The sequence below is a fragment of the Candoia aspera genome, chromosome 2 (assembly GCF_035149785.1).
Source record: "Candoia aspera isolate rCanAsp1 chromosome 2, rCanAsp1.hap2, whole genome shotgun sequence".
In the NCBI taxonomy this organism is placed as follows: domain Eukaryota; kingdom Metazoa; phylum Chordata; class Lepidosauria; order Squamata; family Boidae; genus Candoia; species Candoia aspera.
In genome coordinates, this window is record NC_086154.1 from 156,586,799 (window position 1) to 156,601,069 (window position 14,271).

At 40.5% G+C, this 14,271-nt stretch overlaps 1 protein-coding gene across 4 annotated transcripts in view; it reads left to right on the plus strand.

The window, feature by feature from the left end:
• The window catches only part of DNM2 (dynamin 2), an 82,645-nt gene extending 70,194 nt beyond the window's left edge, over positions 1-12,451 (plus strand). For 2 of the 4 annotated variants that reach the window (XM_063294515.1, XM_063294516.1), the window contains exons 15-20: positions 415-524; positions 1,274-1,385; positions 3,757-3,921; positions 6,936-7,171; positions 7,382-7,636; positions 8,796-12,451. In XM_063294515.1, coding sequence (XP_063150585.1) covers positions 415-524; positions 1,274-1,385; positions 3,757-3,921; positions 6,936-7,171; positions 7,382-7,636; positions 8,796-8,862 — 945 coding nt within the window. In that variant the 3' untranslated portion in view covers positions 8,863-12,451. Of the gene's footprint in view, positions 1-414; positions 525-1,273; positions 1,386-3,756; positions 3,922-6,935; positions 7,172-7,381; positions 7,637-8,792 lie in introns of all 4 variants that reach the window. The other 2 variants (XM_063294514.1, XM_063294513.1) reach the window with 1 other exon arrangement.
• Positions 12,452-14,271: the final 1,820 nt, after the last annotated feature.

Consider the following 14,271-nt stretch of genomic DNA (forward strand, 5'->3'; position numbering starts at 1 on the left):
ATTTCATCATCAAAATACCTAATCATTTACGTCTGAGGACCTTGGTTTCAAAAACTGTGCATAAAATTATTAAAATCTGAATGACTTTCACCAGATATTATAGGGGGAAAAAACTAAGTTAGGAAATTTAAAATGCTTGGCATTTCAATGCAGCATATTTGCAAAAGTAAACTCTCTTTCAGATTATGTAGTCTATGAAAAGGAAAGCCCTGGGTGATATTTTGATCTCAGTTTAAGAGACTCGATGTAGGCATGGCTAGAACTCTGGTTTTGCCAATCTAGAACTGGGATTAGTTTACCATTAAACAACTTCTTTCTTTTCTTTTTCTTCATTTTAGCAAAGATCCTTCCTATTGGAATATTGCATAACAAAAAATCACATGTAACTTTGTGGATATTTTCCATCTCTTACAGGAGAAAGAGAAGAAATATATGCTGCCTCTGGACAACCTAAAAATAAGAGATGTGGAGAAAGGCTTCATGTCCAACAAGCATGTCTTTGCCATTTTTAACACAGAACAAAGGTAAAAGTAAACCTCCTGTTCATTCCAGATCTTTATAAGAAGCTGTTTGAATTCCATGGCTCAATTCACATGGATGACCTTGCCAGAAAACCAAAATGACAGAGACTTGCAGATTGGCGTTTGCGGCTGTCTGACTTTCTCTGTGTGAGATCCTCACTTAAACAATGGCAACTGGGACTGCCAGAATTGCTGTCACTAAGTGATGCAGTCACATGATGTTGTGCTTTATGATGCATCACTTAGCAATGGAAATTCCGGTCCCGATTGCCGTTGTAACCCAAGACTACCTGTACTCAACTCTCATTTCCACTTAAAAAAGTGGATGAAGTGCACACTTTATACTCAGCTATTTTTGCTTCTCTCAACCACAACAGATATTACCCATTATCTTTCTATCAGTATTAGCATATCTTAAAATTTCTCCATATGTTTTTCCATTTTCCCCATCAACCTTCAGTGCATTCATTTTCAGATCCTTATTCTTCGTGGCATATGTAACATTCACTTAAATCATTTGGGTTCTGAACCAGTCACAGAGGTCATCTGCATAGAAATGTACACAAACGATCTTATTGTTTAATTAGCATTAGACAATCTCATTCCCCCACCAGCATGTCATTACAGTCAAATCAAAACTTACTGGCTATATTTAGAAAATTCAGATCTGTATGGTATTTCTGCATGATGTGGACGTTTTCCCTCATTTAATTAGATGTGTAATTCTTTGTTCTCCTGTATTCCTACTCTAGAAATGTATACAAAGATCTGCGTCAGATTGAACTTGCCTGCGATTCTCAGGAAGACGTGGACAGCTGGAAGGCCTCCTTCCTTCGTGCTGGTGTTTATCCTGAGAAAGACCAGGTAAATACTGCTTAGATTTTCAGCTGAAAGGGAGGGAGGGAATTGCTAAAGGATTTCCTATCAGTTGTTGCCACTGTCTGGAAGCCTCTCATGCCTTAAAGGTGGGCAACCTTTTTCATGCTGGGGGACACAATGCAACAACTGATAGAAGATTGCAGGGAGCCCTTTGGGTGTGGTGCTATCACTGAAGATGTTGAGGTCTGACATTTTCAGCCAACTTGTTGTGTTTTTGAAAATTGTGAAGGTGTTTGAAGATAAGGAACAGATAGGTTTTGCCTCACAGAAGCCTATTTCTCTTGTTTTTATTCTGTCATTTTTGTGCCAAAAATTCAACCTTGAAAATCTGAAAATGTCAGATTTCAACAACATTCTCTTAAGTGGTTTAAGTGCTGCCAGGAGGAGTCAGGTACAGGTAGTCCTCACTTAATGATCCTAATTGGGACTGGAATTTCCATTGCTAAGTGAAGCAGTTGGTAGGCAAAATACCACATGACTGCACTGCTTAGCAAAGGCAGTTCCAGTAGTCCTGGTTGTGGTTGCTAGGTGAGGGCCACACTGTTGTTAGGCAAGGACCTCACACTTCTCCTGCCCTGCTGCGTTCGCCTACTTCAACTTCCCCTACCCACCTATCTCCCCCTCATCTCTACTTTTTGCCGCCTTGCACTCCACTGTCCCACACTCCACTGACCCTGGCTGACCTTCACCATCTTCTTCCTCCCGCAGCTGACAATGTGTGCTGGGCCGAGGTAGCTGCTGGCCATTCACGAGGCCTCATGTGGCCTTGCGAAGGGCCAGCAGCTGCCTTGCCCAGGCACAACTTGTCAGCAGGAGGAGGAAGACAGTGAAGGTCAGCTGGGGGTGGAAGGGGTGACAGAGTGCAGGGCAGCCCAAAAGGGGGAGAGATAAGCAGGTGGGGGAATTGAAGTACATGCTGTGGTCATAAATGCGGGTGGGCTGCCAAGCACCTGAATTTTGATCACATGACTGCAGGGACACTGCAACAGCTATAACTTTGAGGACCGGTTGTAACTACCATTCTTCAGCACTGTCATAACTTCAAACAGTTGCTGAATGAATGGTTATCAAGCGAGGACTACCTGCATGTATATTTATGTGGATTATCCACTTTCTTTTTAATTTCAAGTGGAAACAAGCTAATTCTTCAGGGCTAATGTGGTAATTGTTCAGTATACAAATCAGTAGGTTTGCTTGCTGGGCATTATAGTCTGAATAATGCAGATCATGTTCCAACATTTTTATAGTATTTCATTAAGACTTTTTTTTGGAAGAAGTGAGGAAGTTGGAAGAAATTCTCCATCACGATCTACTGAAATTAAGTGACAGTGTAGATGCAAAATTATAGGTAGTCCTCATTTAGCAACTGCCTCATCAAGTGACCATTCACAAATACAGTGGTAATAAACAGTAGTAAAAAAAATAATTTTCTGACCAATCAAATTTAATGCGCCTGAAAACAGTGCACGCTGGAGTGAGAGTAATGCTGGCATAGCTGTACAAGAGAACTTTATCTAAATGAGGTAGCAGCAACCAGCAATCTTTGCAGTCTCTCTCTCTCTGTCACATGGTTCGCTTAGCGATCGTGTCGCTTAGCAGCCATTTCACCAGAACCAGATGCGGTTGCTAAACAAGGACTACCTGTAGTCTTGATATGAATAAAGAAGAATTCAAGAGCCGGAAATAATGACAAAGCAGATATTCCTTTGAGACAATCCAGAAATCCAGTCTTTATCATCACAAAGAAGTGAGTGAAATGTGAAGCATGCCCAGCTGAGATAAAAGAAAACTTATTTTGCATAAAAGTAGAGTTTCTTAGTCAAATGTGCAGGAGAGTTCTAAGAGTCAAGGAGATGATCAGCCTAAGTTTTGATTCATCCAATGTCATTTACGTATATAAGAATTGTGTAGTTTTTCTAAACCTATCTGGTCCACTGTCACCTTCTAATAATTTTTAGACATATGTTTTATTTTATTAAGTATTCTACCCATCTAGGTGATGGTGAATGCTATATATAGCTTTGACAGGATAGGGTTACCTTGTAGAAAATGAATTTACAGAAGCAGAATATATTTTAAGAGGAATAATAAGATGCAAATGCAGTTCAATGTATGATATTTAATTCAACAAGAAGATAGAGAATGGGATTTGTACATTACCAGTCTTGTGCATTGACATTATAACCTGCCAGCTTAGTTAACCTTTTTGTAAGTTGTGCAGCAGATCTGAGTTATTATGAAATGAACTGTGGTTTTGATTGCTGGAGGCATTAAAAAGATGATGTAAAATGCTTTTAGACATTTAATTCTGTCCCTGAACAGGCTATGTGACAGTGTCCATTTTTCCTACATGCAGGTAGAAAATGAAGAGGGGGTTCAGGAAAATACCTTTTCCATGGATCCTCAACTGGAACGCCAAGTAGAAACTATCCGCAATCTTGTTGATTCGTATGTTGGGATCATCAACAAATCCATCCGAGATCTTATGCCAAAGACAATAATGCACTTAATGATAAATAATGTAAGTATGGGTTGATAATTTATTTTGCCTGGGTAGCAGAGGGATAAAGCTGGAAGTTGTTCTTAGGCCCAACAGATCATCTCTCACTCTCAAAATGGCAGTTGTAAATTACTTTTTAAATAATAAAAATTTCTGTTCTCATGAGATCCTAATGTTCTGGCAAGAGATTTCAGAAAGAATAAGAGATTTTGTAATGATTTGCCTTAGAATTTATACTTGAAGAGGTTGTTGGACCAAAGATAAAGGAATGGCAAAATGCTTTGCATTGAATAATGCTTTGGCCTTGGGTCAACATGAATTTTAAATATTGTATTAATTTAACTGCAATCAATCAATTTTAGTTCAGTCATAGCCCAGCATAGAGCTAATAACATAACAATTTCTCTAAAATAGAAATAAAAATAAAAAATCGTATTGATAGAATTAAGTAAGGTAAAGATAAAATTATTAACTTAAAATTACATAGTACAGGAATTAAAACGTGAGAGAATCCTATAAAATTACAATTAATTTTACAATGAATAATCTAAAGGCTATATAAATAACTGGGATAGATAACTATAAAAGGACATGAGTAATACTAGAATTTATAAAATACAAGAGAATGTAAAGCTGTGCTAGCTCTGATGAGAACTGGGCTACATTGTCTGAAATCCCTGCCACCTGGTCAGCTAGCAAGAGACTAAGCCTCTGGCCTGCCCGAGTATTGTGTTATACATGGGGAAATATATGTATCTCGTAGAGTTCTATAACAAAGGCAGCACAGCAACACACAACCCATAGTTTCAATTTCCCCCCTCACCACAAGGACAGAGCTGCAGCTTTTTTAGTATGTTATAGAACTTTCCCTCCAAGAGGGTGGAGGGGAGGACATTACGGTGAGCGAGAGCGAAAGCTCTTCCGGTGTTTTGGAGGACAGTATTGTAGAGGTAATGTGCAGGAGCAACACTTTTTTGTGGGTTCACTGAATTAATATATGGTGGAGCCTGGCTAAGATCATTTGCAGGGCCATGTCTCTGGCACGTTGCTTGAAATATGCTTTTGCCTGACCAAATCCCACTGGAATCAATACATCCGGGGAGAATCCACAATGGCTTAGGGTGGGACCAAGTAATTTTTGCCAGGAAGTCTGGAATTTGTCTTGAAGAGTCAAAAAAGCCAGACAACCTGGACTGAAAATTAATTAGAGCCAGTAGCCAACATGTGTTATGTGGGCATGAATTTTAATTGGAACCATTCCAGCTTCAGCCCAAAGGGTTGAGTTAGGAACACAAGGAACCAAAAACAGGTTCCTTAGGAAGCTTGATTGTACAGCTTCTAATGGTTCTAGGTTTTTATATGCACATATTTGGAACCCGTAGGACAGCTGTGATTTTACTTTGGCCTCAGATGCTTTGAGTCCACCAGGAATATAATTACCTCCTATCATGCATGTGGAAGAGCAGGCTACTTAGCAAAATTTCAGGCACTTGGCTGCCTTCTTCCCTCCCATTTGAGCCTTCTCCCCAACGTCAGCATGGCAGAGCTGCCAATAAAGCTTCAACCTTGACACAGGTGTGGAAGAATGGAGGAGATGCATGCTTTGGAGTTCTGCAGCCACCAGCAAACAGAGTACAGCAGCCAAATGAAAGAAGGCATTTTTCCTTCAGAAGGAGTGGACAGTCCAAAAGAGAGGAAAAGAAATATAGCACAGCAGGACAAAGCACAATGTAAACAAGGTTCAAGAGCTCTACATGCTGGCCATTAACAGAAAAAGAAGAAGAAATCTCAGAGAAAGGGGACTTAAGACAGAACAGGCTTAGGAAAGAAACATTGATGCATACTAGTAATAGTATAGAGTATAGAATATAGAATATAGGTAGAGCCTCGTGTGGTGCAGAGTGGCAGGCGGCAGCATTGCAACCAAAACTCTCCCCACGACTCGGGTTCGATCCCAGTGGTACCTGGATTCTTGGGTAGCCGGCTCAGGTCGACTCAGCCTTCCATCCTTCCAAGGTCAGTAAAATGAGTACCCAGCTTGCTGGGGAAGGTGACGACTGGGGAAGGCAATGGCAAACCACCCCGCTATAGTCTGCCAAGGAAACGTGAAAGCGGCGTCCCCCCAAAGGGTCAGACATGACTTGGTGCTTGCACAGAGGACCTTTCACTCTCTCAACAGAGTAATAGGTAATAGTAATTGGATAGTAATAGTATATAGTATAAACATTGTCATAGTATATTGTAATAGTAATTATCACAATAATAGTATAGAGATAGCAATAGAATAGAATATAGGAAGCGCTCGCATATCACTTTTATGTGTTTGTTTTTACAAAATAAAACATTTCCCCAACCTTTATATGAAAGTGAAAGGTGAAAGGCCCCCTGTGCAAGCACCGAGTCATGTCTGATAGGGAGATATAAAGAAACTACCTGTCTAGGGTCCAGTGTTTTTGTGTCTCTTGAGTCTGGGTCAATCTAATTGGGTACAGTTTAAAAAAGCACTCATGACAGTGTGAAAAAATCTTAGCATGGCAGCTACACTTAACTTGATTTTCCAACAAAAATTGTTCAGCATTGTCAAGTACACTGCTCAGAGGCCCAAAATATAAGTGTTTTTTAAAAAAAAATATGACCCTCTGCCATTAAAAGGCTATCTGTCCTTGTTTTAAGCCTTAATGTGGTTTGTTTCATTTAGACTTAATGTATCATGTGAATTCAACCACTGTGGTTTTTAAACCTTGTTTATCAGTGTGTTATACTGTATGAACTCAGACAACCATACGATCTATGGGAACTTAATGCAGTAGATGTGTGAGGCCAGGCTAGTCTTCTTCGCAAGCACAGAGTGCAGCATCCCATGTGGCTGTGGGGGAAGTGCCCTTCCCTGTCACTACTTCCAATGAACAGATGGCCAGAGTTAAGATCTAAACCAGCCTCTTGATGTTACTCCACTCTTGATGTATCCAACCCAGCCTATTGTATCTGAAAAGGATTACAATTTCTATGTGCCCAATATTACCTATCCCTCACAGACCAAGGATTTCATCCACTCGGAGCTGCTGGCCTACCTGTACTCCTCTGCAGACCAAAACAGCTTGATGGAGGAATCAGCAGACCAGGCACAGCGCAGGGATGACATGTTGCGAATGTACCATGCCCTGAAGGAAGCGTTGAACATAATTGGAGACATCACTACCAGTACAGTTTCCACACCAGTTCCTCCTCCTGTGGATGACACATGGCTGCAGTCAGGGAGCAGTGGGCATAGGTGAGTTAGTATAGTAGTTAGTTGGTTCTGTTATGCTGTTAGGGTGGGGGATGAAAATATGGGACCTTGTACTGCTTGTATTGCTTTTGAAATAAACTCTTTACATGTTGTTGCTGGGTGCTTTGCCTGAAAACGATTATTTGGAGTTCTGTTATCTTAAATTATGCTAACTGGATCTGTTTTGATGGGTCCTTTTAATTTGCTTTACAGCCCAACATCTCAGCGCAGGCCTCCTTCTACTGTGTTGCCTCCAGGGAGACCTCCAGCTGTGAGGGGCCCCATGCCTGGCCCTCCCTTGATTCCAGTGCCAGTAGCAGGCTCGTCCTCTTTTGTGGCACCACCCATTCCTTCACGCCCTGGACCGCAAAGTGCATTTATTGCTAATAATGACCCTTTCTCGGCCCCACCTCAAATTCCCTCACGACCGGCACGTATTCCACCTGGTATCCCTCCAGGCGTACCCAGGTAAGGGCCAGTTTAGATTTTCCTCAGCTCGTTTTTCCTTTGACTTGGAGGGGTATGGCGTAAGTCTGGAGCTTATAGAATAGCCACGGTCTTTGTCCCTGCATAAACTTATCAATGTTGAATAGATATAGAAGATATCTGTGTTTAGATACTCTCTAGAAAACTAGGAAATAGTTTTATTCAGCATCTTGGTATGGTGTAGCTTTTCTATAACGGCTGAAAGATCTGTGGGAAGAATCAGGTGTAAACTTTAAAAGCCTCCTTCCTTTCACATCCAAAGAGGTCATTTTTGCCTTGCCTTTTTCCTCAAAAGTTGAAATGATGGGGAAGGAGGAAGAGACAGGGTCTATTTAATCTTAGGCTGTCCAGAGGATAAACAATAGTTCTGTAACATTTGCTTGCTGTCTAGCTGAATCCAAAGGCATACCGGGGGGGCAGGGGGTGCGTTGCTGCGCATGGCATAGGAGTGTTAGAATTTTTTATCTTTCCTTATCAGGTTCATTTCTGAGCTGGGACCAAAGACACAGGCAGTTGCATGAAATTAAGTTCTTTATTCTTCACCCAAGAGCAAAAGCAATGACAGCGAGCTGTTAGGTGGGCAGCCGCGCAGGACCCCCTTCTTACAGCACGTTACATACATTCCACTCCACTCCTTCTTTAGAATACCACCCCTTACTCAGTTACCCATACTTCACCTTAACCTCATTCCATATTAGGAACTTCCTTCCTTCTCTCTATCATCATTCCATATAAGGGGCTTCCTTCCATCCTTGCTAGGGTGCCTTGACCGTTATTAAACAATGCCTTTCCTCTAGAGAAGCTATCCTTGGAATGTACACCTTATCTTGTTTCTATGGGCATAGCTATCTATCAAGGCCTGCTAGAAAGGAAGAGTAAGAAAGTCAACAAAATTCTTCTAGGAAATACAACACAGCTTCAGGGCCATAGTACAAGTGCAAAGGTCTCTAATATATGAACACTACATACAAAATATATGAAAATGAAATATATTCACATTTAAGTTCTATATTTGTAAAATCTTCTATCAGGAGTTCAGAAGCAGGCAAGTAGAATGAGCAGGTAGGTTGGGGCACTTATGCCTTGGCAATGTCTGTCCAATTTCCACCTTCTTTTTCTCTGTTTGTTTTCTCTGCAGCAGAAGACCGCCTGCAGCACCGAACCGGCCCACCATTATCAGACCAACTGAGCCCTCCTTGTTAGATTAACCATGATCACTACCCAGAGGGGAAGGCAATATTGCTTGTTAACTATCTTGTGGAGAGAACTCATGCTTAATCTTTTGTGTAAAAGAGCTCTTTGTAACTGGTCAGTTATAGCCAAGGCCCATTTCCCCTGTTTCTCCTCCTCCCTTCCCTTCCCATGATAACACAACCACAGCAACAGATGTCAAGGAATAGGTGCTGCTGGTTGATTACTTGTAAATAGCTCTGAGAGGCCAAGCATTCCTGTAGTATTTCTCTCTCTATCCCTGGGTCTTGGCTAGGGAAGGATTTGGTGACCAGAGTCTTCCCTTCTGGGAAGAGGGGGATTGATTTCGTTGCGATTTTTCATGGTGGCCATACCAGGCCCATTCCACATGGGAACATGGAGGATTCTGTTTTGTGGAATTGTTTTGCACTTTGTTGGAAATACAGAAACAACCCCTACTTGAGTGATTGTGATGAGAGTGCCTGTGAATGTGTAAAAGTGGAGAGTTCGTATTTCCACTAACACTTGTTAGAATCTCCTTCTGCCATTAATGTTGATTGGATATGTCTATCTTCCCCTCCACCCTTTAATTTCTTTGTGTTATAATATATATGAAATCTCCTTCTTAGGCTGCTTTACCTTTCCACCATGACATATTAGTACAACATTGATCAATTTATTTCTATATAGATCTGAAAAATAATGGAACTGCAAATAAAAAATGGCTAATAAATTCAATTTATGAAACTGGAGCAAGATTTTACCAAACAGAATAATTGGAAAGAGGAAGGCACCAAGTTGTTTTTGAGCCTCAGGTATAGTGCTGACTTCTATGCCATGCTACCCTTTGCACAACCAGTGATTATGCTTCAATGGAAGCGGCGATCTTAGGTTGCCAGCTACAGCCTGGGATGAGCTTGATGTAATACCAGGGAAGACCAATGGCCAGTTGCAGGGGATGTCTTAGTCATGTTAGGACTGTCACTTTACTATAAGATTGGCCAGGATGATTGCTCAGCCTCCTATGGAGAAGTGGTAAGGGAGAGGCAGGATTTCAAAAACTTAGCAAGATTGTGATCTTTTGCAGAGATTACTACTGTGGAAAGACTTTCCTTTCCTACCTGCCTCATGCAGGAGATTTGTTTATCCTTCAGTTCAGCTGGACTGTGTTTGCTTCTAGGGTGAGGCAGATTCTTTATGGCAAACACTGTCGCAAAATATATTTCATGGCACCAGTGATTAAAGTTCCCTCTGTCCCACAGGAACTCATGTAGGAGTCTGTGGTCTCTGAAAAGCATTTTTTTTCATGTTGGCTACTCCATCTTTAGAATCATTATTATTCCAAGAGTTTATGGAGCAAGACTGGAGCTTCGTCAACAGACTAGTAAAGCACTCTGCCCTTCCTGGGCTGTGGTTGTATATATTTCTTCATAAAACAGACTGTATTGATATTTGTATGATTCTAGATTTTTTAAAAGAAGACCATCAGTTGCCCCCACCCCACTCTCACTTATACAAGTGTGTCAGGGATACCTTTGCCCTTCCTAAGTTAAGACATATGGAACAGCAATACAAAAACACATACCATCTGCCTTAATGCTTCCTTCCAATGACCTCTCCCTTTTTATCTGACCTGGAACAGAAGTTGCTTGCCTCATGTCCTAGAGTATATGACTTTTCCAGAGACAGTGCTAACTTTGTGCCTTTATTATTGCTTAAATTCTATGCCATCTGCCTGAATAACCAGCACTGCCTTTCTGTAACTGTCCCTCTATTGCCAAAGTCATTACCAAGGGCTTTGAACCTCTTGTGCAGTACACTTCTCCAGAAACTGGTGCTTGCCTGGTAGCATGGACTTCTACCTTAATTCATTTGTTCTGATTTGTTGTCTCTTGACTCTTTGTTACCATGTGTGAAGGGGTTATTATATCTTCTCTCCATCTTTAGAAGAAAAAAATTCCCAGCAGTTTGAGATAAGTGCCTCCATTATGTATTCAATTAATAAACTAAAATAAAGGGAAATTCTGCTGGTGGAAGGTCTCTACCAATTTGTGGTGTTGACTTTTTATACATTTTTTATTCTATTAGTTATCAGCATATCTTTACTTAAGGACTATTGGGCTTGGAGTGAATAGAAAAATGTAAGTTCACGTTTCTTTTAACTAACTTCTGTCCAAATAGCAATAGGCTGAGTAATATCTGATTTCTTGAGCCTGCTTTGTTATGATTTCTGACCTGGAGGCAAGTAGTATCTTACCTAGTAAAAGCAACTGAATTTACAAAGTACAGACTTAATGACACTAATGCAGCTAACACCTTTATCCTACCTTTTGTATGGATGTTTACAAGTACTCTTCCCCTTACTCGTCATCTCACAATTAAAGGATAGTGATTAAACAAGTATTTAAAAAGTGGCTTTTGTAGGATCTAGTGGGACGTTTGGAGCAGGTTCACCTTGTATTGCAGAACTTGACCAGCCTTTATAGCAGGAAGACCATTAATACAGAGAGAGGCCTCTCTCAAAGGAAATCCCCATATAGTGTGGCAGACATAGAAGACCCTCCAGTAAGTAGTGAGGAATTAATTCAGTTGCTCATATTGAAGGGTACATATAATATCTCTTAAGTTACCCACATTTATAGTTATAGTTTCATGTATTTTATGCAAATAATAATCATGAAAAATAGTAAATTTCAGACACATATTTTCTAATATATTTTTGTAACATTCAATTTATTATGTTAAATTTATCTCTTACAAATACATAGAATGGACTGAGCAAACAGGGAAAAAAAAGTTTTCCAATCCAAAGTTATATCCCAAACTAGCACATTTTGCCCAATGTGTCACTGTTATTTCTTCATGCATTATTTTGCTGAAGTATTGCAGCTCTTACATACTTTCCAATAGATTATGTCTATGTATAGTCTCATTGTCCCAATCTATTGTATGCCACATCCAATGACATGTTGTTATACATGTTTTAGATTTCATTTTTATGGCAGTTTACATTTTTGCTTTTAAAAATGTAGTTGATCTTTTTTTAATTGCCTATAATGTGTAGTACATTCAGGTTGTGGAATAAAACATTGGGTTCCATCCATGGCTAATTGGTTTAATAGATAGGTCTCTTAAAGGGTGACATTGGTTAGATCCACAAATTAGTTACGATTAATGATTTCTCCTTCCCCAAATACTTAACATCGTTGCAGTCTTTCCAAAATATAGATGAAATTGGGTCTGTCAGTTACATCTCTAACCATTTGTATTATAATTGGAATGGAGTGTTTACATGATTACTTAAATTGATGTAAAAGATTCTTAAATGGTTGTTCCCAGTTATTTGGACAAGAGATTTTAAAAAGTTTATTTTTAATACTTCTAAAAAAGGCTACCTTGTATGTTTTACTCTTATTTTATTTGAGAGTTAAAAGGAAGCATTCTAAAATGAAATCTGCATTATTTAAAAATTAAACTGTGGTCCACAAAAATTGTTGTATCCTCCTATAATTGTATGCATGTTCAATTGAGATGACACCCTCAGAAGGATTTTAAAATCCATTTTCCTTCATTTTCCTCTTTCAAAAATTAAACCCACTAATACAATATTTTGTAGTGCTTCTCTTTGAAATGTACAGACTGAAATGCAGTTTAAACTTTTTTAAAAAATATTTTCATCCATATGGTTTTTAGATGTCTTTAACCTCATATTAGTCAACATATCAGATACTAATCAGTTGTCTCCTATATGATCCTATGATTAAAGAGTAAGAATAGGAGTAAATGGACAGTTTTACATTGGAGGGATGAATTACAGAATGGTTTATTGGAACAGTTGCTTCTTTTTTATAAATTACCTGAGTTAGGAATATACAATTAGATTTCAAAATTTACATTAAATGAAAGCTCCCCCTCTTCCGGACTGGATGAATAGCCCATAAAAAGGCAAGTAATACATTATTGATTCCAAAAATCCCAACTTCTTGTACATCGTAATGGGGTCTGTGCTGAAAATGACTAATCAGGAAAGTGACCTTGGGGAGCCCTGGTGAATAACTAAATGTTAGTGCAGTAACTATGAAAAAGGAACGGGGCGGGGGGAGAGACTTCTGTGTTTGGGATCATTATGAACATAAAATGGTTGGCAGTCCTTCAGGTTCAAAGACATGCTGTTGTGCAGTTCATCTGTGGACATTGAGGTGGCTCTGCAGTCCCAGTCTGGAAGCGCAGAGTCTCACACAATGGGGGCACTGGAAGTCCATTGTAGTAGTAATGGTGGGTGTTATTCTGTGATGCCACTCACAGTTTTCTATCAGTTTTTGGTGGTGCCTGTCTTCAAAGCTAGTGGAGGCTTCATAGCACAGGGCTCGCCAGCGGGTTCTGTCAGTAGCCCCAGCTTCTAGTTACCTTGGCTGGATGTCACAGTGGCATTGGGTTTCTTTCACAGTGTCTTTATAGCACTTGCGTGGTCAACCTCGAGGTCTCTTTCTAGACTCCAGTACGCTATAGAGCAATCGGCAAGGCTTACGGTGGTCATCCATTCAGATGACGTGTCCCACCTACCACATCTGGGCTCTGATAATCAGGGACTCAATGCTCGCAACCCTGCATGATCCAAGACCTCCAGAATGGAGACACGGTCTTGCCAGCGAATGCCAAGGATGGAGCAGAGAGCGCATACGAAATTTCTCCAGTTGTTTGATGTGCCTTCAGTACAGAGTCCAGAACTCACATCCATTTAGGAGAGAAGGGATAACCACAGCTCTGTAGACTTTCAGCTTTGTGGAGGTAATGGATATTGTGTTGATTGAGCACTCTAGTATGCAGCGGCCGCAGTGCCTAGCTGGCCTGCTGATCCTGGAGTCAGTTTCTTTGTCCAAAGACCCATTGTTCAAGATGATGCTTCCCAAGTATTTGAAGCTATTTACATTTGTCAGCTGGGTGTCATTGACAGTGCTTTTTGGTTCTACGGGGTTGGTGTTTGGCACGGGCTGGTAAAGTACTTCAGGCTTGTTCAGCCTTATAGTCAGGCTGAAGAGCATAGCAGCGTCTAAGAATTTGTTCAGCATCAACTGTAGATCACTGTTTTTGTGCACTAAGATGTCCTAGTCATCCACTGCAGCAGGAGAGGTCTCCAGCCATAACGGTTCTCTGTGCCACTGGATTAAGGTCTCTTATGCTGAGAGTGTGGGACTGCCCCTGTGCCACAGCTGTTCCACTTAAAACTCTATCACTCACAGATTTCTGTTGTGTAATTCATCTTCATCTACAACTCATCTGCAAATCGTCTCAGTCCAAACCTAACTCGTTGAGCCCTGAGGCAATGGGGGAGTGGCGAAGCAACAGGTCGAGATGACTACCGGTAGTTGTAATCACAAACCTGCACGTGGGCGGCCTTGGACCAGTGGTGGTTCGTCTTACTACAC